Here is a 23,088-nt window from a genome sequence, read left to right as displayed (position 1 = left end):
GTCCAACAACACCTTAATGGGCGGGTCAGATCTAGAGGGTGTTGCAGGAGTAGGAGGGGTTAAGAAATGGGTGCAGCCAAGCGGCCCCCTAACCCTGTGCTAGAGCCTCTTTCCTGTTATTTCTCTGCCTGATTAGGAGGCAGTTAGGGGCAGTAGGGTTTTCTGGGGGGCAAGCATCCCTAAGTACCTCTGCTTGGAGGAGAAGGAATGTGGCCTGGCCTGCTGGTTAGGATTGAGGAGACGCTTTGGGGTGGGGCGGGGCAGGGGCAGGCTGAGGCGAGGGCTCCTGCTGGCATTGCGTTCCCTGCTGCTGTGAAACAAAGACTTGCTGCCCACCTTCAGGCTGTGCAGCCATGTTCTGGATGCCCTGACTAGACGGAAGCCCATGGGGAGCCCCCGGCTGGCAGCCCTACTCCTGCCTCTCCGCCTGCTGCTCATTGGCCTATCTGCCTCCGCTGGGATTGGCTGCCCCTGTCTGCCCTGCTGGAACACCCGCTGTCTGCTGGCCTCCCACATGGTAAGGTGCCGCTTGCTGCTAGGTGGGCACACCTGCCTGGCACAGGTCGGCAAAGCTCCCCACTCTCCTGCCTGTCCTTCCCTACCGCCCCAAGTCCCTGTGCTCTGGTGGCAGCCTCACTGTGAGCTCTTACCTGTCTTCAAGGAGTAGCCAAAGTCTTGGTAGGCTGAGGGCCTGGGTGTTGGGAAGAAGCGTCACAGTGGATGAGTTATTTAGCTTCTGGACCTCGGAATTAGGCGATTTTAGAGGCAAAGATCCCAAGGAGAGCGCTCTTTATGGAAATCCCTACTAATTATACTTCTCTCCTTTTTTCCGCCCCCACTGGGCCCTGTGCCTTCAGGATGACAGTTTTGCTGGTGAGTCTCATTCCCTGCCCTGCTCCTCTTCCCCACATCCCTTTGTTCCAGAAGCATGTGTCCAGGGGACATCCAAGTCCAAGAGCGGCTTAATGGTCTGGGGAGCAAGCCTTCCATTCTAGTTCTTGGTTTCCAGCCTGGGAAGTAGCACAGTATCAAGGAATCGGGACAAGCCTGGATTTGCATTACAATTCTACCACATACTCCACACGTGTGGCTGCAGGCAGTGCATTTAACCCCTCTGATCCTCAGCTTCCAAAGTGTCTATCAGTGCAGTAGAAATGCTCGTATAAGGAAGACTGTCATCCCTGTGCTGTGGGGAGGATTAAATGAGAGAGAGACACACGTGTGACTCTCCAGGCACTCCCCCTTACCTGTCAGTAACACAATGATATATGGGGTCGTCAGAAAAGTCGTGACTCATTTTTGCAACGAAAAACAGAAAAAATACGTCATGACTTTTCCGACAACCCAGTATTTCCCCACCCGTTATCTTACTTGGTCTTGGCAATAACAGCTCCTCTTTGTGAATGAGGAAGCTGAGGCTCAGTGAGGTCCATAACCTGCCCAAGGCCACCCAGGCAGGATGTAAGTGGCAGAGCTCGGCCGCAAGTCCAACTTGCCTGAGGCAGGGGGGACCTCCTTGGACCCTACCCCTTGATTTCCTCTTCCTCTTTCTCAGAAAGGTCTGCCCATATTCCTGGCCGTACCTGGTTTGGCCTCCTCACCTCCCTAAAGCCTTGGTGTGCTCGGCTCTGGCACTGCCCCTACTGTTTGTGCCTGCACTCGGTGTCCCTTCCTTCAGGTATGAGAAACAGCCTTTGGCCATTCTCAGTGGATGTATGAATTAGGGGAATTTTGTTGGTGGTCAGGTGGGGGGCCCCAGGCTGAGGCAAGTGGGACTTACCATACTGGAATTCATGTTTGTCCTATTGTCAACCTCAACAGAGACTTAGGTCATCCTAAAATGGCACACCATGACTGGTACTAGTGAGTTCATTTGCATCATTTTGTGAAGGTGTTTCTCCTTTCATCTGGCACCAATTCTTGGAATTAAAATGTTTTAGTTCTATTAATTTACTATTATTACCTTCTATTTGTAAAGTAAGATTGTTCTTAGTCAACGCTATATTTTCATTGCCTAGCTCAGTGCCTGATACATGTTAGATGCCCATACACTGCTTAAAAATTGGCAGTTTGTAATTTTTCACTGTTACGAATAATGCCACAATGAACATCTTCATATATATGTATATATGTGTATGTATATATATATATTTTTTTTAAGTAGAGGAAGATATATATATATATATATATATATATATATATATATATATCTTCTTTTCTACTTAAGAAATTAATCCTTTTTTGATTGTATCGTAACTTTCAGGAGTAAAGAGGCTTGGTATCATTACCCTCCTTGACCTAAATAAAATGACTTACAATCCAACATTGGGCCGCATCTCCAGGTAGGGGAGGGGCACTGAAGGATTCAATATGAAATGTGTCCTTTCCTGCGCAGGCCTTCAGCGGGGCTGGTTCCACCACCTGGTGCAGAAATCCAAAAAGTCTTACTTGTTCCAGTTCTGTAGGAGACACACAATGCCAGCATCTGTTCAGGTACTTTCCAGTTCCAGCCCTGCCCTGTGCCCCATAGCCCTTTTCTTTCTGTCCTCTCATTTTGTTTTCCAGCCACATTAGGGAGATGGAAGTGTGGAGATGAAGCAGACTCTTCTGTCCATTACACAGTTAGGGAAACTGAAGCCTAAAAGTTGAGCAACTTGCCTGTGGTGTCCCGTGTTCCAGAGGGAGAAATAGAAGCCAGAGATCCTGATTCCTGGCCTAAGGCCGGTCTTGCTCTCTGCCTACAGAGGAAGCTGCTGAGTAGCTGTTGCCTGTCTGAGAAGGGCCATCGCATCTCCATCCCATCCCCAGACATCTCCCACAAGGGGCAACGCTCTAAAAGGACCCAACCTTCAGATCCAGGGGCAGTGGAAGATCTGATGAGACAGGGCTCACAGAGGCACAAAGGTAGGCCTGGGGTGTGACTGGAGGTGGACACCGTCAAGTAGTAACACTTTCACTAAGGCCAAGAAACAAAGCCACCAAGTCTCCCTTCTCCCCAGGGCCTGAGTTCTCCTTTGACTTGCTGCCTGAGGCACGGGCTATTCGAGTGAGCATTCCTCCAGGCCCCGAGGTCAGTGTGCGTCTTTGTCACCAGTGGGCACTAGAGTGCGAAGAGCTGAGCAGTCCCTTTGATGTCCAGGTAAGGAGTGCCATGTTTCTGTAAAAAGCCAGATCACTCAGTGCTGGAGCAAAAACGGCCTACCCATTGTACATACAGGAAGACTGGGGTCCAGAGAGAGAAGATAATCCTCCACAAGTCTGACGTGTCTAGCATGAAGACTTCTTTGGACTAGACAGAAAATGCAGGGAGGAGAGGAAAGGAAAGGGCATGCAGAGTCCTGGAGCAACCAGAAATGATTAGCAGAGAAGATGGTATTTACCCCCAACAAGAAGACTGTCAGTGAGATTGGGGTTGCATTAATTAAGAAGCCATTTCACTTCCTTCAAGAAGTTGTTCTCCCTGAGAAAATAACAGTGGTCACATCTGTCCTGATACCCTTCCATTTCTCTTCCTTTGTTGCTGCCCCTCAGAGATTGAGATGTCCCCATTCCCCCAGCCCAGGCCCTGACACCCCACCTCAACTTCCAGTTGTCACAGAGGCCCTTGTGTACAGCTGGTACCATTTGCATGGACTGATGCCACACCCCTGAGACCCTCAGCTCTCTTCATTTAGGAAATGGTGATGACACCTCCCAAGATCACTGTGATGCTAGCATTTAGTTGAGTTATTGCTTTAGCACTTAGCACTCTACCTGGCATACAGTGGGGCTCATTAAACATATGTTCCTTTCCCTGACTCCTCCTTCCCCCCACGCCATATATTGAGACACCAAGAGAAAATGGTCAGAGTGCAGAGCATGAGACCCTTTAAGAAGAAATTTTTCGATGGAAGAATTAAGTCTCATATAAGAGGAAAAACCGAGTGTCGGCCAAGGTCCCAGCTTCCTCCTGCCCTTGTCTAGGGTGCCTCTGCTCTTTCTCTGGCATCTCTTCTTCTCTCCCTTTGCTGCTTTGTCAACAGAAAATCGTGTCTTGGGGCCACACTGTAGACCTGCCTTATGAATTCCTTCTACCTTGCCTATGCATAGAGGTAAGCAGAGGAAAGAGTGTAGCTCATCCATGGTCCCATTCCTAGGGCCCCAGATAGTGCAGTTGGTCAGACAGATTTTCAGTAAGTCAGGGTTTAAAGAGACTGGGTGTTAATGGGTGCTTGGGAAAACTGGTTGGTGCTAGCTTGACTGTGAGCCACGCACTGGGTCAGAGATGGCAGTGTCCTGCTGAATGTGGGACATTCTTGGGGGGTAATTCTGACCTTAGCCCCATCCAAACCTAGCTTTCCATAGTCCGGACCTGGCTTTGACCCTCAGCGGCAGAATAGACAGCTGCCTTCACTGTGTGTTCTGAGCTTGCAGTGGGGGCATTGCAAGGTTCCCTATGGCCCCCAAAGTCATGTCTGCACTAACCCTTCATAGCGGTCCTCCTCTCCCTAATTCTGAAGTGTCTAGCATTAAGACTTACGTGACCTACACAGAAAAAGCAGGGGGCCTTATCACTCAGCAGGAAACTAAAGGGAGGATATAGGCTGGGACCTGGAGCCCCCAGCACCCGCCAGGGTGGACAACCATTAGGCACTAGACACCTTGGGAACCGCTGAGAATGGAGGCCAGGGAAGCCAAAAGTGGAGGAATGTGGACCTCACAATCTGCCTCTTTCTGTAGATAGATTCTCCTTTTCCAAGGAGAAAAGGACTTGGCCCCTCACTTCTGTTCTCACTCCCGTACCCTGGAGTTCCTCCCCCAGTGTAAAGCACCACCTACCGGTGCCCACGCCCCCTGACTGCTCCCCCTCCTCAGTGCCCTGCCCGCTCAGGCAGCTTGCACGGGGGCAAGGTCAAGTCAGAATGAGTTTCAGGTCTGAGTGATATAGGAAAGCCCTTCCTCTGACCTTCCCTGCCTGCTCCCTGTCCCCCAGGCATCCTACCTGCAAGAGGACACCGTGAGGCGCAAAAAATGTCCCTTCCAGAGCTGGCCGGAAGCCTGTGAGTGCTGCTCATATGCCCCTCTCTGTCTTTCTTACATACACACACATACACGCGAACTAGGGGGTTTCCTCCAACACACACACACTTCACACCTTCACAAATGTGGTCTCCTGATGCCCTGGGGATGGGGGTGGCAAAATGAGGCCAAAGCAGGGCTCAGGCCTCCCTAGGCCTCACTCTCTGGCCCTGCTGCCTGCCCAGATGGCTCGGACTTCTGGAAGTCAGTGCACTTTACTGACCACAGCCAGCACAGTCAGATGGTCATGGCCCTGACACTCCGCTGCCCACTGAAGCTGGAGGCCTCCCTCTGCCAGAGGCAGGGCTGGCACACCCTCTGCGAAGACCTCCCCAACGCCACAGCTCAAGAGGCAGACGGGGTGAGACGGGCCTCTCTAGGACCTGGGTGGGCAGGGCTGGGGCCCAGGGCCCTTCCCCCCTGACTAACCCTCTTCTCCCACCACAGTGGTATGTTTTGGAGAAAGTGGACTTGCACCCCCAGCTCTGCTTTAAGGTACAAGCGTGGGCAAGAGAGGGTGGGTAGGGATATAGACGGTGCCTGGAGCTTGCTGACCTGCCATTCTTGGATTTTTCTCAGTTCTCTTTTGGAAACAGCAGCCACGTTGAATGTCCCCACCAGATTGGTGAGCCAATAAGGGACCCCGGCTGGGAACCCCTCCCATCATTTCACCCTCACCCAACTGTGACCAAGCCAAACTCCCACCCCGACTTTCTGTCAACTGCAGCCCAGCTCCTATCACCTCCAGCAAACAGGTCTCTCACATGACACCCTTTTCCCCACCATGGCAGCCCCATCCTGGAATGTGAGCATGGACACCCAGGCCCAGCAGCTGATCCTTCACTTCTTCACGAGGATGCATGCCACATTCAGTGCTGCCTGGAGCCACCCAGGCTTGGGGCAGGACAGCCTGGTGCCCCCTGTGTACAGCATCAGCCAGGTACGGCCTGGCCAGGGCTTGGGCCCCACTAGGTCCATGGCTCAGAGCACAGCAGGTGGCAGCAAGCAAATCCCTGGCTTACTGGTTATTTATTTACTTGATCAGCCTTTGTTCAGCGGGCTCTTCTGCCAGTTAGCAGGGTCTTCCATGGAGCAGAATCTAATCCTTTCAGTTTCCGAACTTACAAAGGTAAATAGAGGCAAAAGACTTGCCCTTCCACATCCAGCTGTTCTCTTGCTCCCTCCAACTGCGGCCGCTTTTTATTATACTGATGCTCTCCCCAACCCAGCTGTCCTCTACCACCATGCTCCTGCCTGCTTCCACGAGGCAGCTGGCAGAGGTTCTCTCACTATCAATCTCCCAACCTAAAATCTTGGGAGACAGAGCCCCTGGAAGCTGAAGTGTTCTTTGCAGAGTACTATAAACTACTGACAGATTTAACTCTATTATGTGAACTAAGAACAGTTTGACTAGCAGACTTTCCTCTGTGTATCTGATATAAAAACCACAATCAAATATATCTGCAAAACCATAGTCCCAAGCTGACTAAGAATGACTAGCTCTTCTTTGTTCTTTTTTTTTTTTTTTAAAGATTTTTATTGGGGAATTGGGGGATGGGAACAGTGCTGGGGAATTGGGGGAAGGGGAACAGACAAGTTGCTGTCCTTTTGTTCTTCAGTCTAGTTGTGGAGAACATTGCTTCTCTGGCCCATGTTGGTATTATCATTGCGCTCTTCTCGGGCGAGGCAGATTGGTTGCCAGCTTCTGGACAGCTGCTCACGGTGGCTCATGGCAGCTCATGAAAGCTCATGCCTGTTGCTGTCCAGCCCCACTACAGCCTATGCCGTCGCTGGCGACTCACGGCAGCCCAGCTCCAGCTGTTGTTCACCATCTTAGCTGTAGAGGGCAGTGTCACTGGCCCTCATGTGGGATCTGAACCGGGGCCCTGCTGCTCAGAGCTGGTGTCCCAACCCAGCCCTTAACCAATGCACCACTCGGCCGGCCCCCTAGTTCTTTCTAGATGCTCACTTGAAGCTTGCTTATTTGTTTCGTATTTTCTGAGGGCTCCCAAACAGACAGGTGGTAGCAAATGCCCAGATTTAAGACTAAGTCATGCTTAAGATTTAAAACAAAGTTGTGGGAAAACCTGAAATGAAGAGATAAATCCGTAGACTAGTTTGTTTCTGTGAGCTGGGAAAAGACCCCCTTCACTGAGTTCAGCCATCATTTGAGAACCACTGCCTCAGCACTTGCTTACAGCTGACTGGAGAATGGGATCTGGGACAGGGTCGGGTAGGGGGCAGAGGGTGTTCCCAAAGGATGGAGATTCTGATCAGCTCCCTGCCCAGAACGTAGGGCGCAGCCACATCCTGCATGTAGGCAGGTGGCAATCAATTCTGTCCAATTCAGTATGGATTTATTGAGTGCCTACTCTGTGCCTACCCTGTCTCAGGCCCTGGGAGATGCAAGAAAAGTACATAACAGAGTCTCTGTCTCTAGGAGTCCACAGTGTAATAATAGCTACTACTACTAAATGAATACACACTGTACCTTTTATTATAAAGATGTTCACATGCATAGTTCCATGTGATGTTCTCAATAACCCAGTAAAACAAGGATCATTACCCTTCACAGACAAATGAAGAAACTGAGGCTCAGGGAGGGAGGTAACCTATCTCCATGCAAAGATCACAGAGCTAGGAACAACCAAGGCAACATTTAAGCCTGACTTTATGAACTATGGTCTTCTGAGTCCATAAGCTTACATTCTTTCCAATGGATAAGCTGTTCTTTCCAGTATGCGGGACAGGAGGGGGGCAGCATATTATTAGCCTCCCTGTTTTGTGAGCTGCTGGAGGACAGAGAAAAATACCTCCGCCCGCCTTCTTTCCTCAGGGCTTGGCATAGAGTCGGCACCCAACTGATGTCTGTTGACAAGTGCCTGATTGCATGATCAATGTGTATCTGTGCAGCAATTCTAATGTGGGAATGATCAGGGAGATATGGGAATTAAACCAGGGAAGGCTTCTTGTCAGGCTGGCACTTGGCTTTAAGCCTGGGGAGGATTTGGGTGAGGGTCAGGGGTAGAAAGGACGAACAGCATGAGCAAAGGCTCAGAAGCTGGACAGAGCCAGATGTGCCTCTTTGGGAACAGTCATTTTGTTCTTTATTCCGACAGGCTCAGGGCTCAAGCCCAGTGACACTAGACCTCATCATTCCCTTCCTGAAGCCTGGGGGCTGTGTCCTGGTAAGGAATCCTGCCCTTCCTCTGCGCACACTCCCCTGGTATCTGCTCCGCAGGCGGTACATGGGGCAAATCCAGTCTGCAAAAATGTTTGCTTTGGCCAGCATGGTGTTTGAAATTGGAATTTGCTGCCACCATTTAAATATTGGGAAATGTCATATTTTAAAAAGCTGACTTCTGGCTTCTCTTGAAAAAAATCAGAAAACCTGGTATTCTGTGTCCACACTCAGGCCTGGTGACAATGGGCTGGAGCTCAGGCGTGTCTCATTACTTCAGCCAGGGCCTGTGCCCTCCAAGTCCTCATGGACACCCTGGCCAACTTTGAGTTTACTTTTGAGTTTGCCACTCTTGACCAGTTCTGTGCTGGAGAAACTCCCTACCCAGGGGCCCTCCTCTTCTCCATCCCCATGCTTCATTCAACTTCCCCTGGAGGAAGTGCTCTCCTGGCTCATGGGGTGGGGGTACTCTGTGCCCTCAGGTGTGGAGATCAGATGTCCAGTTCGCCTGGAAGCACCTCTTGTGTCCGGATGGTGAGTTCTTGCTGGAGCGGTAGGAGGGAGGTTGGGCACCGAGGAGCCCAGCTTGGCCTCATCCCGCTTGACTCAGTCTCTCATAGACGCCTGGGACTCTTGATCCTGGCCCTGCTGGCCCTCACTGCCCTACTGGCTGTCGTTCTGGTCCTCGCTTGCCGGCGCCCACTGTCAGGTATACTCACTCGTAAGTACCCTGGGGATTTAGACCTTCCCAGCTCCTAGGCTAGTTGCCCCCACCCTCCTCCTGCCCGGGCTGCCTTCCCCAAGAGGCACATACCTACTGCTGCACCCAGCTCTCTGCTACCCAAGGAGGTGAACCTCAGGTTCCCTAGTGGGCAGGAATGGTTAAGACAGGGCAAAGGACTCCCTGCACCAAATCTCTGCTGGGCAAGAGGCGAGTGGAGCCGAAATCCAGCCTGCGCCACACCTGCCAAACCTGGCGCCCCGGCCCTCGCCCCTTCCGGGGCACCTTTATCTAATTAGCCCCGAGGCACCCTATAGGCTAAAGCTGGATTGGGTACCCACCCCCAGCGCAGATAAGGAACGGGATAGGGGAGGCACCCTATGATGTAGCCCCGAGGCCGGGGAGAAGGCAGGACTGTCTCTCAGCCCCTACCCTGTTCATCTGTTGCTCCTGCCCCCAGGCCCTGGCCGAGCGCGGCCCGTGCTGCTCCTGCACGCCGCTGACTCAGAGGCGCAGCGGCGCCTGGTGGGAGCGCTGGCTGAACTGCTGCGGGCCTCCCTGGGCGGTGGACACGACGTGATCGTGGACCTGTGGGAGGGGACGCGCGTTGCGCACTTGGGCCCGCTGCCGTGGCTATGGGCGGCGCGGGCGCGCGTGGTGCGGGAGCGGGGCACGGTGCTGCTGCTGTGGAGCAGTGTGGGCCCCCGCACCGCGCCCCTGCGCACTCTGCTCCGCGCCGCCCCGCGCCCGCTGCTGCTGCTGGCTTACTTCAGTCGCCTGTGCACCAAGGGCGACATTCCCCCGTCGCTGCGCGCCCTGCCTCGCTACCGTCTGCTGCGCGACCTGCCTCGCTTGCTGCGGGCGCTGGACGCGGGGCCTTCCATCGAAGCCACCGGCTGGGGCCGCCTCAGCCCTCCGCCGTGCCTACGGGGCCGCCTGGAGCTGTGTCGCCGGCTGGAACTCGAGGCAGCCAAACTTGCCCACTAAGGCTGAGCAGAGCTCCTCTGCAATCTAGATATCTCAGCCGCAGGCATAGGGGCACTGGTTGGCACCCCACAAGGCTTTTACCATGGCATCCTCGGGGTGTCTCCTCAAGATTACTGCCCGAAAAGCCTTATTCCCTGCCTCCCAACCAGGAGCAGAGCACCCGACTCACTCCCAACCCTTCTACACGTGTGTCCTGCTTCGTCTCGATGCTGCTTTCTTGCCTCTCAGAGGGAGAGACTGACTTGACTGAGAACTCCTCTGACCCCGGTCCTGATGAGAGGAGGGAGATTTCCCCACTTCCTTTCTCCAAAATTCCAGAAAGTAGTCTGGACATGCTCCAGGCCAAGCTGGGGACATTGGAACAGGGGTAGGGGAGGCAGGAGCTATGGCGGTTCTGAAGCGGGTGGGGGTGTATGGCTCCAGGGAAGTGGGAGAAAAGCCCCTTAGGGGCCAGGGATCCCCCTTTCCCAGACCCAGGCCTTGCCCAGTAGGGAGGGAGGGAGGAATGTGGACTTAGGGAAACAGGATTTAGCCTAATGGCCACAGCAAAGGTGGGATAGTGGAGACCAAGATGGAGAAAGATGAATAAAGGCGAACATGATGGACAAATTAAGAAACACAAATGCTTCTCTAGTGTGCCCAGCACACTGACTTGGGGGAATGGTCAGCACAACTCTGCCTGGGGGTTATTATCCATCAGCATGTGGCCCAAATCCTCCATGTCCACACCGACATCCCCATCCATCACAGAATGCCGCCGGAAAGGCAAAGGAAATCTCGATCCTCACTGTGATTCTTCTGTGAGGAGAGAGAGAAAAAAAACAGGTTCAAAAAAGTGGCGTGTGTCCATCAGCACATAGCCAGCCCATGGCAAAAGCACAAATGGGGCCCCCGTCTGGCTGGCTTTGGGTCCTGGTTCTTTTCCCCACCCTTACCACACTTGAGTATAGGAAGTGGTGAAAAGCCTATCCTTGCCTTTATAAAGAGCTCCTGACCCAAAAAGGGTCACTGAGGCCCAGGGAGTCTGTGTGAAGGGACAGGAAGAGGGGACCCAGTGGGCACCAAGATTCCAGAATCACGTGGGAAGGAAAAATGCCCCAGGATTGCCCAGGCCCTTCTTAGGAACTCTCAGGGTGAATAAGAGCTTCCTTACTCAGCCATGAGTCTGCTGCTGCCCTCTCCAAGGGCCCTCCCAGCCAGGTGTCAGCAGGGGAGGAGGAGGAAAGGAGGGAAAGAAGGAGGGGAGGCCGCTACCCCAGTCCCAGGCTGCTGGCTTCCAGGCCTGGTATTGGTGGGAGGGACAGGGTGGGGCGGGAACAGCCAGCTGCCTGCCGGGAGCCAAAACGAAAGCACTCGGGCTGGGACTGAGACTGAAATCAGGACTCCCAGGAGAGGGAGTGCTCAAGCCAGCCAGCGCTGGGACCCTGGAGGCTGGGCAGAGATTCAGGGCCCTCCTTCCCAAAGACACAGGGCTGAGTGGGAACAGAGGTGAGGTGTCTGCCCCCCCTTGGGGGGGCAGGACAGGGCCTCAGGCCTGGGTGCTGCCTGGCACCTGGAAGATGCCTGTGTCCTGGTTCCTGCTGTCTTTGGCACTGGGCCGAAGCCCCGTGGTCCTCTCTCTGGAGAGGCTTGTGGGACCTCAGGACACTGCTCGCTGCTCTCCGGTGAGTCCGGAGTCCTGGGAGGGTTGGGGAAGGCTCACGGTTCAGTCTGAGGCCCATTAGGGCCCTCGCCTGGCTCCTGTCACGGCCGCCACCCCCAGAACTGCCCTGGCTGGTCTGTCTGGTACTGACGGGGTAAGAGGAGAATGGGGAGGGGGCAAGAGCTGGGTCTGTCTTCTTCCGGGAGGAGCTTGGATAAGGAGCCCCAGAAAGAGGTGGGGGCGGGGGGGGGTCTCAAACAGGGAAAGATGTTTAGATTTGGGAGTATAACCTTTGACTCTCCTTTACCTCCTTCCCAGGGCCTCTCCTGCCACCTGTGGGGTGAGTAGCCCTACTTTTAGAGAGAAAAGAACTTCCAAGGTTGGTGGAAGGGAGGGGAGTTGTCCCAGTCCCATGCCCTCATGGCCAGCCCTCAGCCTGGGACATGTCCAAAGCTCCTGGGCCCTCCTGGGGGTGTCAGGTACAACCAAACGCTGGGTTCAGAACAGCTTCAGCTCCTACCTTGCACAGATGGTGACTTGCTCTGCCTGCCTGGAAGCATCGTGTCTGCTCCAGGACCTGTGCTGGTGCCCACACACCTGCAGACAGAGCTGGTGCTGAGGTGCCATCAGGAGACTGACTGTGGTCTCTGTGTGCGTGTGGCCGTCCACTTGGCTGTGCATGGTGAGCATGTCATCCATGTGCACATGTGAATGTGTCTGGGACGGGCATGAGTACTGGGGCGTCTGTCAGGCAGCCCTGGACAGCCCCAGTGTCCTCCTGGAGGACACTGGCCAAAGGATCCCCCAGGCCAGTCTGGTCTCCCCATCCAACCCCCAGACTCCAGGCCTGGCCCCTGCTTCCCCGAACTGCACTTTCTAAAAGCCAAACCCAAAGCCAGCCCAGAGCAGGGGCCCTGACCTGGGCCTTGTTCTTGGGTCCTTTCAGGGCACTGGGAAGAGCCTAAAGATGAGGAACAATTTGGAAGAGCAGCTGACGCAGGGCTTGAGGAGGCTAGGAATGGTGAGGAGAACTTGGCTGACCCAACTGCCCCTCACCAGGGCCTTGCCAACCCTGGGCCTAACCAACCTGAGCCTAACCAACCCCCTGCCCTGTTGCTCACAGCCTCTCTCCAGGCCCAAGTTGTGCTCTCCTTCAATAGCTACACTACTGCCCGCTGTGTCCTGCTGGAAGTGAAAGTGCCTGCTGCCCTTGTGCAGCCTGGTCAGTCTGTGGTATGTGAAAATAATAATAACTACCTCTAAATATGAAATCTATAAAGTGCTTCCACATGCATTATTTCTTTAAGTCCTGGTTGTGATCAGGGCTGTAGGCAAGCCCTTTTAGCTTTTTATGCCTTAGTTTTCCTGTCTGTAAAGTGGGAATGAGTAGTCCTATTTCTTTCTTTTTTTTTTAAAGATTTTTATTGGGGAGTTGGGGGATGGGAACAGCACTGAGGAATTGGGGGAAGGGGAACAGACAAGTTGCTGTCCTTTTGTTCTTCAGTCTAGTTGTGGAGGATGTTGCTTCACTGGCCCAAGTTGGCACCATCATTGCGCTCTTCCCTGGTGAGGCAGATCAGTCGCCGGCTTCTGGAAGGCCACTCACTGCGGCTGCTGGCTGCTCATGCTGGCTGCTGGCTACACACGGTAGCCCATGGCAATCCACTGCAGCAGGGGCTGCAGCCTACGCCGTTGCCGGCGACTCACGGCAGCCCAGCTCCAGGTTGAGCTGTTGTTCAGCATCTTAGCTGTAGAGGGCAGTGTCACTGGCCCTCATATGTGGGATCGTGTCACTGGCCCTCTGGCATCCCAAGCCAGCTGTTAACCTACGCGCCACTCGGCCGGCACATGAGTAGTCCTATTTCATATGGCTGTTGTGAGAATTAAATGAGGTGATAATGCCATGAACTAGGCATTATTATTACCCTAATTTTCCAGAGAGAGAAACTGAGACTTGGAGAGGGAACGTTTGTGGGCTGGATCCACCCCTCTGGACTTCCTGCCATATCATGTCTGCCTCATGTACACACCGTGGTGCAGGGTGTTGGGGGTACCGCAGGAGGCCACACGTGGTTGGGAGGTGTATCCCTGCTCTGGCCAAATCACTCAAGCCCTTTGACTCCCCCAGCCAATATCCTCTGATCTGGAAAATTGTGGAGGACATTTGTTGGCCTACCTCTCAGGACAATCATGAGGACCACTGAGGCACTGAATGTGAAAACCACTTCTGTGGGGAGGGGTGTCTGATCACCTTAGTTTTGTCCACATGATCCAGGACAGCCAGGGTTGGGGCAGGACTCAAGTAGCCAGGGCCCTTATCCCTACCTTGCTGACATCCCTTTTGAGGGTGTGTGCTTTAGAATTGGGGGCTCTTGAGGGAAGTTTCAATGGCAGAATTTCAAGCCATACAGTATAAATATAGTCATTAATAGGAGAAGAAGGGAGGGGTCCACGCAGAGGAGCCCACAGCCCTTGGCCTGGATTCTAAACCCTATACCACTAGCCTTCTGCCACCCCTCTTTTCACAGGGCTCTGTAGTATTTGACTGCTTCGAGGCTGCTCTGGGGGCTGAGGTGCAAATCTGGTCATACACTCAGCCCAACTACCAGAAAGAACTCAATTTCACACAGCAGCTGCCTGGTAAGTGGCCCCAGAGCCTCAGGGGCCCCAAGCCCTGGCCTCCCTAGTCGCTCTCCCCCCTGGTCACTCCCCTTCTGGTTTTACCACCTTCCTAGTCCTGTCCACTCTCAGGCAGCAGTGTGAGCTCTCATCCTGAGTCAGTCCCTCGTGCCTCTGCTCCTGAAGTGACATGGCTTTCCTGCCCCTGGGGAAGGTGCTTTGGGGATTGGAAGATGTGGGTGGTATCTAGGGGACAGGGAGCCCTTTCCAGAGCTCCCTGTGAGTTGGGTTGCCCCCCTTGTTCCCTTGGTCCCCAGCCCTACCAGAGGCTTTTCTGTGATCTCTCCCCAGACTGCAAGGGATATGAAGTTCGGGACAGCATCCAGAGCTGCTGGGGTAGGGGCTAGGGCCAGCGGGGCTGGGAGGAGGGAGGTCCAGGTTCTGGGGTGTGAGGAATTGGGTTCAGGTCTGGGCTGCCACATCCCAGATGCTCGCAGATCATCCATCCATCCATCCATCCATCCATCCATCCATCCCTCCATCCATCCCTCCATCCATCCCACATTAACTGCAATAGCTCCAACTTTGTGCCAGGCACCAGGAATACAAAGGTGAATCTCTCACTTCCTATAACAAATACGTATTAGTACCAGGGACGTCTAGAGGACCAAAGCATTGTCAAGATTATGGTACACCCCCCCATATATCAAATAAAAATAATGTTAAATCATAAAATAAGGGCTAAGAAAGTCAAAGTTCTGATGGTTTTTCCCATGCACTATTTAGATTTTTTTGTTTTGTATTTTCTTTTCTGTCGTGGTATACCACATACAGAAAAGTGTAAAGTGCACTAATTTTAATGTCCAGTTCCATCTTTTTACATCTGTATACACTTGCATAACTACCACCCAGATCAAGATGTAAACACTGTGATGTGTGTGTGTTTTTTCTTAATCCGCCATCTTGAATCTCCGCTCTCACTGTGATGTTTTTTGAACTCTTAAATTATTTCAACTTCATTTTCTTTTTGGTTCATTTAATCTTAAGGTTGGCCTGCCTGCCTCTGGTAATCCATTAAAGGCTACTCGGCACCAGAGCTTTGAGGATACAGATAGATATCATTGCATTTCATGTCATCATTCATTCATTACACATTGGTTCACTTATTCAACAGGTATTTATTGAGTAATTAGTCTGCCCAAGGCATAGCGCTAGGGTATCGGAGATAAATCAATAAGCAAAACTGACAAAAATCCCTGCCCACACAGAGCTGACATTATAGCTGGTAGTCAGGGTCAGGGTCAAGGTGGGGGGTGAGGGAGGACACAATAAACACATGGGGATGTGAAATATGCAATAATTAGATGATGCAATAGTTAGATTAGTGCTAGGAAGAAAATGCAGGGAAGGGGGATAGGGAGGTTAGGAGTTGTAACTTTCAGGAATGGCCTCGCTCTAAAGGGTTCCATGCAAAAGGCCTGAGGCAGTAGTGTGTCTGGTATGTTTCAGTGTGTCTGCAGCAAATTAATTAGTGCTAGCAGATGAGGTTAGAGTGGTCACAGCAGCCAGATTGGGTAGGGCCTTGCAAGTCATTGTAAGGACTCCATCTTCTATTCTAGGAGTAATAAGGGTGGGGGTGCATCAGAGGGTTCAGAGCAGAGGAGAATTATTTATTTTACAGTGGTTACAGCACCTTCTGGCTGCAGAGGGAGAATCAGGGAGAGGGGGATTCTTGGGACCACATCCTGAGGCCTACATGGGTTTGGTCCCCGAGGCTAGGGACACAGGCTCTGACCTCCAGGAGCCTCCCAGTCTAAGGAGTTGGACGGGAACTCCAAAGGGTCAGTTGGTGGATATGGCCCAAGCTTGGGTATACAGAAGAGTGAAGGGGGTCTGTCTTTCTTTGGTTCCCCCATAGCCCTGCCCTGGCTCAACGTGTCAGCAGATGGTGACGATGTGCACCTGGTGCTGGACGTCTCTAAGGAGCAGCACTTCGGCCTCTCTTTGTACTGGAACCAGGTTGAGAACCCTACAAAACCCTGGTGGCACAGAAACCTGGTGAGGCCTCCCCTTCCCCAAGTCCATCCCCACGCTAGGCCAATGCCCACGCTAAGGATATGAATACATTATCTAAGGGGACCCTTGAAGAGGACACAGTGATCCACAATCCACACCAAAAGCAAGGAATGTTGGTGGGGAATTGCTTCCTGCCTGGTTTCCCCCATTTTGGCCTCTGGCCTTCCCCTCTTCCTTCTCTTATCCAACTTCCCCACTTCTGCTTGTCCTACAGACTGGACCACAGACCATTACATTGAACCACAAAGACCTGGTTCCCTGTCTCTGTATTCAGGTAGGAGCAGAGTCCAGCTGGGTGACAGGGGAAGGGGGTTGGGCAGTGGTCCTCATTGTCTTGTTCTCACCATCCTCCACCCTCCTCTTTGAGATGGAAACCATGGCTGGCCCTCCCTTGACCTTTGCTGTCCTATGCCTTCTGCCTATTGCATGCCCTGAATGCTCTACCTGATCCTCTATACACAGGACTCCTACTTATGCTTCATGACCCATTATTCAGATGTCACCACCTCCTTGAAGCCTTACTTTACTCCTCCAATTCCCTCTTTGTGCTCCCCTGGAGGGTAGAACATGTGCTATAAACTTAGTTTGGATCCTGACTCTTGCCATTTGCTAGCAGTGTAAACTTGGGCAAGTCACTTCACCTCTCTGAGCCTCTTTCCTATCTGTAAAATGGGAAAAATAATAGTACCAACTTCACAGGCCTGTTATAAGGAAATGTGCCACATCTAGGCTTATATATGTTGGCTCTTTCCTCTCCCTCTGATTGCACATTTGTCATCAAGTCCCATCTATTTGACATCTGACACTAATGTCTCTCATTCTCTTTCCCTCTCCTCTCTATCTCAGCCCAGTATGGCCTTCTATTATCTCTCCTCTAGACTGTTTCAATGAGTTCCTGCCCCATCTCCTTTCCCAAAGCTTTTCTGGAATTTTGGGCCCCATATTCTGACCTCCAACTAAACCATTTCCACTGTTTTTCCCAGGATTCCCCTTCATGGGAATTTTGTTCCATCCTGATAGAACTATTTATCAAGATACACCCACCTCTGTGCTTTTGCTTAAGTGGTTCTCACTACCTGAAATGCCCCCACTTCTTTCCATTCAATCAAATCCATACAACTCACATCACCTCTTTCCCAAAGCTTTTCCCCGACTTCCTGGCCTCCCTAGCTACACATCTCCTTGCACTTCTGTGCTTCCTTGTCCATTTATCACCCACCCCCCCTTTTTTTTTTTTAAAGATTTTTTTTTTTATTGGGGAATTGGGGGGATGGGAACAGTGCTGGGAGTTGGGGGAAGGGGAACAGACAAGTTGCTGTCGTTTTGTTCTTCAATCTAGTTGTGGAGGATGTAGTGTCACTGGCCCTCATATGTGGGATCCGAACCGGGGCCCTCTGGCATCCCAAGCGAGTTCTTAACCATCGCGCCACTCGGCCGGCCCCCCCCTTTTTTTTTTAATTTGGGCACCTGTCTCATTTCTTCTTACATACAACATATGCTCAATAAATGAGTGATCAAGTTATTAATTTATGTACATGTTTTATCCTTAATGCAACTGTGAATTTGTCATTTCCTTGAACGCAAGGAAATAATGTCTAATTCAAATTTAGTAGGGCAAGCCTCCCCCAGAGCCTTGCTCAATGCCTGGCATGTAGTGGGTGCTCTTAATTGAAGGTTTGCTGAATAAATGAATATATTATCTCTAGTGTTTAGCACAGGACTAAGCACATAATAGATACATTTTAAAAGTCTATTGAAAGAATAAATGAATTTGTCCTCAACACCTGGGATAGTGCCTGGCAGAGGTTCTCACAGAGTGATTGTGGATTTAATTATTGAATGTCTCTAATGCCTACCATAGTGCTAAGACACATAGTGGGTACTCATTACTAGTTTTTTAAATGAAGATGTTGCCAGATGGTGGCATAGTGTTTGCTGAAAGAATAAATGTGTGCGTCTCTAGCACCTTGAAAAGGGCGAAAAGACCGAGCGTTTGTGAAATATTGGCCTAAGTGCATCCCCAGTGCCTAGCACAGGGGCTGGCACACGCTCCTGGAAGGTTGGCTGGGTTGAACTAACTGTGGTGCCCTGTTTGCCTTCCAGGTGTGGCCTCTGGAGCCCGACTCTGTCAGGACAAGCATCTGTCCCTTTAGGAAGGGTGAGCGGACCTGTAGGGGCCAGGGTGGGGGTGGTACAGGTGGTTACGTGCAGGGTGCGCAGTGACTGACTCAGCCTTCTCCCTGCAGACCCCCGTGCACACCGCAACCTCTGGCGTGCTGCCCGGCTGCAGCTGCTGCCCCCGCGGGGCTGGCGGCTGGACGCACCATGCTCGCTGCCTGCCGAGGCCACATTGTGCTGGCAGGCACTAGGTGGGGGTCCCTGCCAGCCGCTGGTCCCGCCTCTGTCCCGAGAGAATGTCACTGTGAATGTAAGCCTGGCAGCGAGCAGCGCCCAGGTAGGGGAGGAAGGCAAGCCCAGGGGACCACCTTTCATGGCCCCACCCATTCCTCTCTTATCACAGAAGCCCCTTGAGTTCCCGTTGCTGAAAGGCCACCCTAACCTCTGTGTCCAGGTAAGAAGAGGACGCCAGAGCCCTGTGTTAGCTGTGTTGGGGGCAGGATCCCTACCCCCACCCTTGGAAAGGACCCCACTTTATCCTTGGGTCCCTGGAGCAAAGTGGTTATGGGCTTCCTCTTTAGGAGTGCCACTATTTACTTTAGCAGTGTATGGGACCCTGGGCAAATCACTTCACCTCTCTGAAGGTCAATCTCATCTGTTTAATGGGAACATTAATAGTAACTACTTCATAGAGTGGTTATGAAGATTAAATAAGAGAAGTGCTTCACCTCAGGGACTGGCACAGACTAAATGCTCAACAAATGTTAGCTGCTTTTATTAGTGCTATCACTATTCTATTTCCCTACCTGTATAATGGGTTGCTCTACAACTTCAAAGCGTGATTATAAACATAGTCCTTCAAGATTTATTGAGCATCTACTATGTGCCAGGCACTGCTTTAGGCACTTGGGATAGATGTCAGTGAATAAAGCCAATAAATATATCCATCTTTATAGAGCTTATATTCTAAAGGAGAAAGGTAGAAAAAAATATAACAAGTAAATTATTATAGTATGCTAAAATTATATACAGATACTGTGCGGAAACATGGGGAAGGACAAGGGAGGATTGGGGTTACAATTTCAAGTGGGGTGGTCAGATGAGGCCTCTTTGAGAAGGTGGTTAGATGAGAAGGGAATGTATGTGTTTTGTCAGACATGAAAGGAGCTAATTTAGGGTCATAAGGACCATTAGCACAGATAACCTCACAAGGCTGAGGCTGAGAAAGATGGAGTGACTCCTAATCACCCAGCCTGGAACCCAGATCTGCCTAAGGTCAGGTCCAGAGTGCAGACCTCCCTGATCCCCAACCCAACAGGCCTCTGCTTGCCTATATTTTCTCTTCTGGTCTTTCTGGCCTTGGTTCTTGCTTTTCTTTGTGCCCCTGACCCTGGCCCCTTCCAAGCAGGTGAGCAGCTGGGAGAAGATGCAGCTGCAAGAGTGCTTGTGGTCTGGTGAGTAGGGTCTGGAGGAGGCTGGGGTAGGGCCATTGCAATAGGGGTAACACTGAAACTGCCAGCTCCTGGAGGTAAAGGTCAGGCATGGGGGGTGCACATGGCAGCCCCCAGCAAGGTTGGGTCTCAGAGTAGGCTCTCACCCCTTTCAGACTCTCTGGGGCCCCTCAAGGATGATATGCTGCTGGTGGAGACACGAGGCCCCCAGGACAACAGATCACTCTGTGCCTTGGAACCCAGTGGCTGTACCCCACTACTTAGCAGGGCCTCCACAGTGAGTGCTGGGGGACCCTCCTCCATGTACCTCTCCAGCTCCATCTCAAACCTGGCCTTAGATTTTCCCCCTATTCAGTTTTCCCCTCCTCTGTGCCAGGCTCTGTGCTGGTCTCTGGGAACGTGGGGGGTGATTTGGACCTGAGCCCTGTTCTCAGTGGCCTCTCAGAAGTCTCCCAGTCCCCAACCCCCCATCCTGCTCAGCTTCAGCCTGGTGGCTTCCTAGGTGCAATGCCCCTAGGTGACAGCCCCCTACCCCTTGGTTTGGCAGAGGGCAGCTCGCCTTGGAGAGCACTTACTACAAGACCTGGAGTCAGGCCAGTGTCTACAGGTGAGTAGGTGGCAGGAGGGCCCTGTCCCAATGCCCAAGGGCAATAGCCCTAACATTTTATCTTCAGCCTCTTCCACCTCTTCCTGTGCTTAACAGAGGGTACCAGGGGGACTCTTCCTAGGCAGAGGCCTCTTCACTGTCCTTCTAGCACCCACCCACCATCTAGTTGTGCTTATTTTGTGTCCAGTTCTGGGAAAGCTAAAAGTTGAAGTACAGTTCCTGTCCCTGAGTTGTTCACTGCTTGCTAATAACCAGTAAACAGATAACATTCACATGTGCTAAGTGTTGATCTCCAGGGGGAGCTGCAAGGAAGGGTATTTTCGTGTGGGCCAGCTCTGGCATGGAGGAAGGCACAGTCCGGATAGTAGGCACAGCCTAAGCAAAGGCAGAGCAGCTTGAGGGAATCTGCTGTGTGGGAGGGGCAAAATATGCATAATTGAGGCTGTGAATTTGGTGATCAGGCTGGCTAGAGGTTGGCGAATGCCAAACACCAAGCTGAGGGCTTTGGACTTGGTTTTGTTTTGTCTTACAGCTGTGGGATGATGACTTGGGAGCATTATGGGCCTGCCCCATGAACAAATGTGAGTATTACAAGAACTGCCCTTCGTCTTCCCAGCTCTCCAGGCGTTAGAATCTTGACAGGGACCATTCTTGGGAGCAGCACATGCAATGGCCTTGTTCTTCCCTGGCTCAGATAAATCAGAGGGTCACTTCTTCATTTATTCAGAAATTATGATGAGAGCTTACAGGGCATCCATCACCAACATCACCAACAAGACACAATCCCTGCCTCCACCCCAGCCATAGAAGGCTAAAAGGACATTAGCCTCAAATCACTTACATTTAGTAAGTGTGAGCTGTGGAAGCACTCACTATAAAGTAAAATGGAATGCATGAATGCATATAATGGGGACCTGATCTAGGTGGGGTGAGGAGTTCAGAGGAAAGGTTCAAACTGAACTCTGAAGGCTGATCTAAGCGAAAGGGGTAGAGACGCAGTTTTGTGAAGTCTGTGGGGTGCTTTTTTGAGGAACTCCAAGGTGGTCAGTGTGGCTGGAATGTCTTGGGAGGCAGGCCTCTGTCATGAGATGAGGATGCAAGGGCCACGTAGGGTCTTGGGAGTCAACATAAGGAATTTGGAATTTACATTAAAAGCAGCAGGAGCTTCCCAAAAGGCTATAATCAAATTTGTATTTTTAAAAGATCTCTGGGGCTGCCATGTGGTGAATGAATTGGAGGCACAAAAAGAGGTGAGGGACACTAGTTAGGAGGCTGTCGCAGTCATCCGAGTGAAGTCAAGGACCTTAGGGGACAATAATATTGCTGACATTTGAGCACTTACTATGACTTTATGTGTATTAATATATGTAGTTCTCACAACAACCCCATCAGTAGGTTCTATTGTTATTCCAGTTTTACAGAGGTGAAAGCTGAGGCAGAAAGTGAAGTCACTTATTAGTAGATAGATCTATGGTCATATACTGGCTTTGACACTTCGTGCTGTGGACTTTGCCAAGTTATTTCATGTCTCTGAGCTTCAGTTTTTCTCCTTGGCGAAGTGGGGTGAAAGTGTAAGGTCTCTAACTAGCCCATCTCCTCCCTTGGGCTTCCCAGATACCCACCAACGCTGGGCCCTGGTGTGGCTGGCCTGCCTACTCTTTGCCGCTGTGCTTTTCCTTCTCCTCCTTCTCAAAAAGGACCATGTGAAAGGTGAGAAATTCTAGGCTCCCTATTCCCCAGGGGCAGGACTGGCGTGGGCTTGGGAGTTCACCGAGAGGAGGTAGCGGCTGAACTCACCTGCCGCCAACGCCTCTTTCCCCTAACAGGGTGGCTGAGGCTCTTGAAAGAGGACGTCCACGCGGGGGGTGAGTGTGAGCACTGGCAGGGCGGGGGGGCCGCCCCCAGCGGGCTGGGCCTCCGGCCATCTCACGTCTACCCTCCCGCTGTTCTCTCTGGCAGCAGCCGCCAGGAGCCGCTCGGCTCTGCTCCTCTACTCGGCCGACGACGAGGGCTTTGAGCGCCTGGTGGGCGCCCTGGCGTCGGCGCTGTGCCAGCTGCCTTTGCGCGTGGCCGTGGACCTGTGGAGCCGTCGTGAACTGAGCGCGCATGGGCCCCTGGCCTGGTTTCACGCGCAGCGGCGCCAGACCCTGCAGGAGGGCGGAGTGGTGGTCCTGCTCTTCTCGCCTGGAGCCGTGGCGCTGTGCCACGAGTGGCTGCAGGACAGGGCGTCGGTGCCTGGGGCGCAGAGCCCGCACGACGCCTTCGCCGCCTCACTCAACTGCGTGCTGCCTGACTTCTTGCAGGGCCGGGCGCCCGGCCGCTACGTCGGGGCCTACTTTGATAGTCTGCTCCGCCCGGACGCCGTGCCCGCCCTGTTCCGCGCCGTTCCTGTCCTCTCCTTGCCTTCCCAGCTGCCCGACTTCCTGCGAGCCCTGCAGGGACCCGGCATCCCTCGTCTGGGGCGGCTCGCGGACTGGGCAGAGCAAGTGTCCCGAGCCCTTCAGCCCGTCCTGGACAGCTGCCAACGACTCCCAGCGACCCCAGAGACTGGACGCGAGGTGGGACTTGAGGCAGGAGACAGGACTTGAATAAAGGCAGACGCTATTTTTCTATTCACGTCTCTACAAT

At 52.4% G+C, this 23,088-nt stretch overlaps 2 protein-coding genes and 1 long non-coding RNA gene across 12 annotated transcripts; 2 read left to right on the top strand and 1 right to left on the bottom strand.

Annotated features, from left to right (window-relative positions):
• Positions 1-275: 275 nt before the first annotated feature.
• IL17RE (interleukin 17 receptor E) lies at positions 276-10,426 on the top strand. 5 transcript variants are annotated; one of them, XM_019651026.1, is made up of 16 exons: positions 276-517; positions 858-873; positions 1,556-1,678; positions 2,396-2,493; positions 2,745-2,904; positions 3,000-3,139; positions 4,023-4,091; positions 4,973-5,039; positions 5,244-5,419; positions 5,506-5,553; positions 5,638-5,683; positions 5,850-5,998; positions 8,178-8,246; positions 8,722-8,773; positions 8,850-8,960; positions 9,421-10,426. In XM_019651026.1, exons 1-16 carry the CDS (start codon positions 386-388, stop codon positions 9,945-9,947), a joined length of 1,983 nt encoding a protein of 660 aa, XP_019506571.1. In that variant the 5' UTR covers positions 276-385; the 3' UTR covers positions 9,948-10,426. The 5 variants fall into 5 exon arrangements, with proteins under 5 accessions (XP_019506571.1, XP_019506570.1, XP_019506569.1 ...); XM_019651025.1 differs by having other exon boundaries at positions 2,976-3,139; positions 8,850-8,948; XM_019651024.1 differs by having other exon boundaries at positions 2,976-3,139.
• Positions 10,427-10,524: 98 nt separating this feature from the next.
• LOC109387261 (uncharacterized) lies at positions 10,525-11,221 on the bottom strand. Its single transcript, XR_002124952.1, has 2 exons — positions 11,101-11,221; positions 10,525-10,745 (listed from the first exon to the last, which is right to left on the bottom strand). It is a non-coding gene; the product is annotated as an uncharacterized LOC109387261 (long non-coding RNA).
• A 63-nt stretch (positions 11,222-11,284) lies between these two features.
• IL17RC (interleukin 17 receptor C) lies at positions 11,285-23,074 on the top strand. Of its 6 annotated transcripts, none has more exons than XM_019651099.1 (19): positions 11,285-11,611; positions 11,908-11,929; positions 12,119-12,271; positions 12,536-12,610; positions 12,713-12,822; positions 14,118-14,229; positions 14,560-14,604; positions 16,127-16,227; positions 16,499-16,558; positions 18,388-18,442; positions 18,531-18,712; positions 18,806-18,856; positions 19,811-19,856; positions 20,009-20,130; positions 20,401-20,460; positions 20,993-21,041; positions 22,075-22,170; positions 22,287-22,325; positions 22,420-23,074. In XM_019651099.1, exons 1-19 carry the CDS (start codon positions 11,507-11,509, stop codon positions 23,046-23,048), a joined length of 2,112 nt encoding a protein of 703 aa, XP_019506644.1. In that variant the 5' UTR covers positions 11,285-11,506; the 3' UTR covers positions 23,049-23,074. The 6 variants fall into 6 exon arrangements, with proteins under 6 accessions (XP_019506644.1, XP_019506643.1, XP_019506642.1 ...); XM_019651098.1 differs by having other exon boundaries at positions 16,127-16,266; positions 22,423-23,074; XM_019651097.1 differs by having other exon boundaries at positions 16,127-16,266.
• Positions 23,075-23,088: the final 14 nt, after the last annotated feature.

The sequence above is a fragment of the Hipposideros armiger genome, unplaced genomic scaffold, assembly GCF_001890085.2.
Source record: "Hipposideros armiger isolate ML-2016 unplaced genomic scaffold, ASM189008v1 scaffold_152, whole genome shotgun sequence".
NCBI lineage: Eukaryota > Metazoa > Chordata > Mammalia > Chiroptera > Hipposideridae > Hipposideros > Hipposideros armiger.
Note: the sequence above shows the minus strand (reverse complement) of the source record. Positions and strands in the feature narration are given on the sequence as shown.

Bases quoted from the DNA above. Each gene is read 5' to 3' on its own strand.
- IL17RE (XM_019651024.1), top strand. From the start codon at position 386: ATGGGGAGCCCCCGGCTGGCAGCCCTACTCCTGCCTCTCCGCCTGCTG. The intron at 8,247-8,721 runs GTAAGGAATCCT...CTGTGCCCTCAG, and splicing joins AGCCTGGGGGCTGTGTCCTG to GTGTGGAGATCAGATGTCCA. The intron at 8,774-8,849 runs GTGAGTTCTTGC...CGCTTGACTCAG, and splicing joins GCACCTCTTGTGTCCGGATG to TCTCTCATAGACGCCTGGGA.
- IL17RC (XM_019651097.1), top strand. From the start codon at position 11,507: ATGCCTGTGTCCTGGTTCCTGCTGTCTTTGGCACTGGGCCGAAGCCCC. The intron at 11,612-11,907 runs GTGAGTCCGGAG...CCTCCTTCCCAG, and splicing joins ACACTGCTCGCTGCTCTCCG to GGCCTCTCCTGCCACCTGTG. The intron at 19,857-20,008 runs GTGAGTAGGGTC...CACCCCTTTCAG, and splicing joins GCAAGAGTGCTTGTGGTCTG to ACTCTCTGGGGCCCCTCAAG.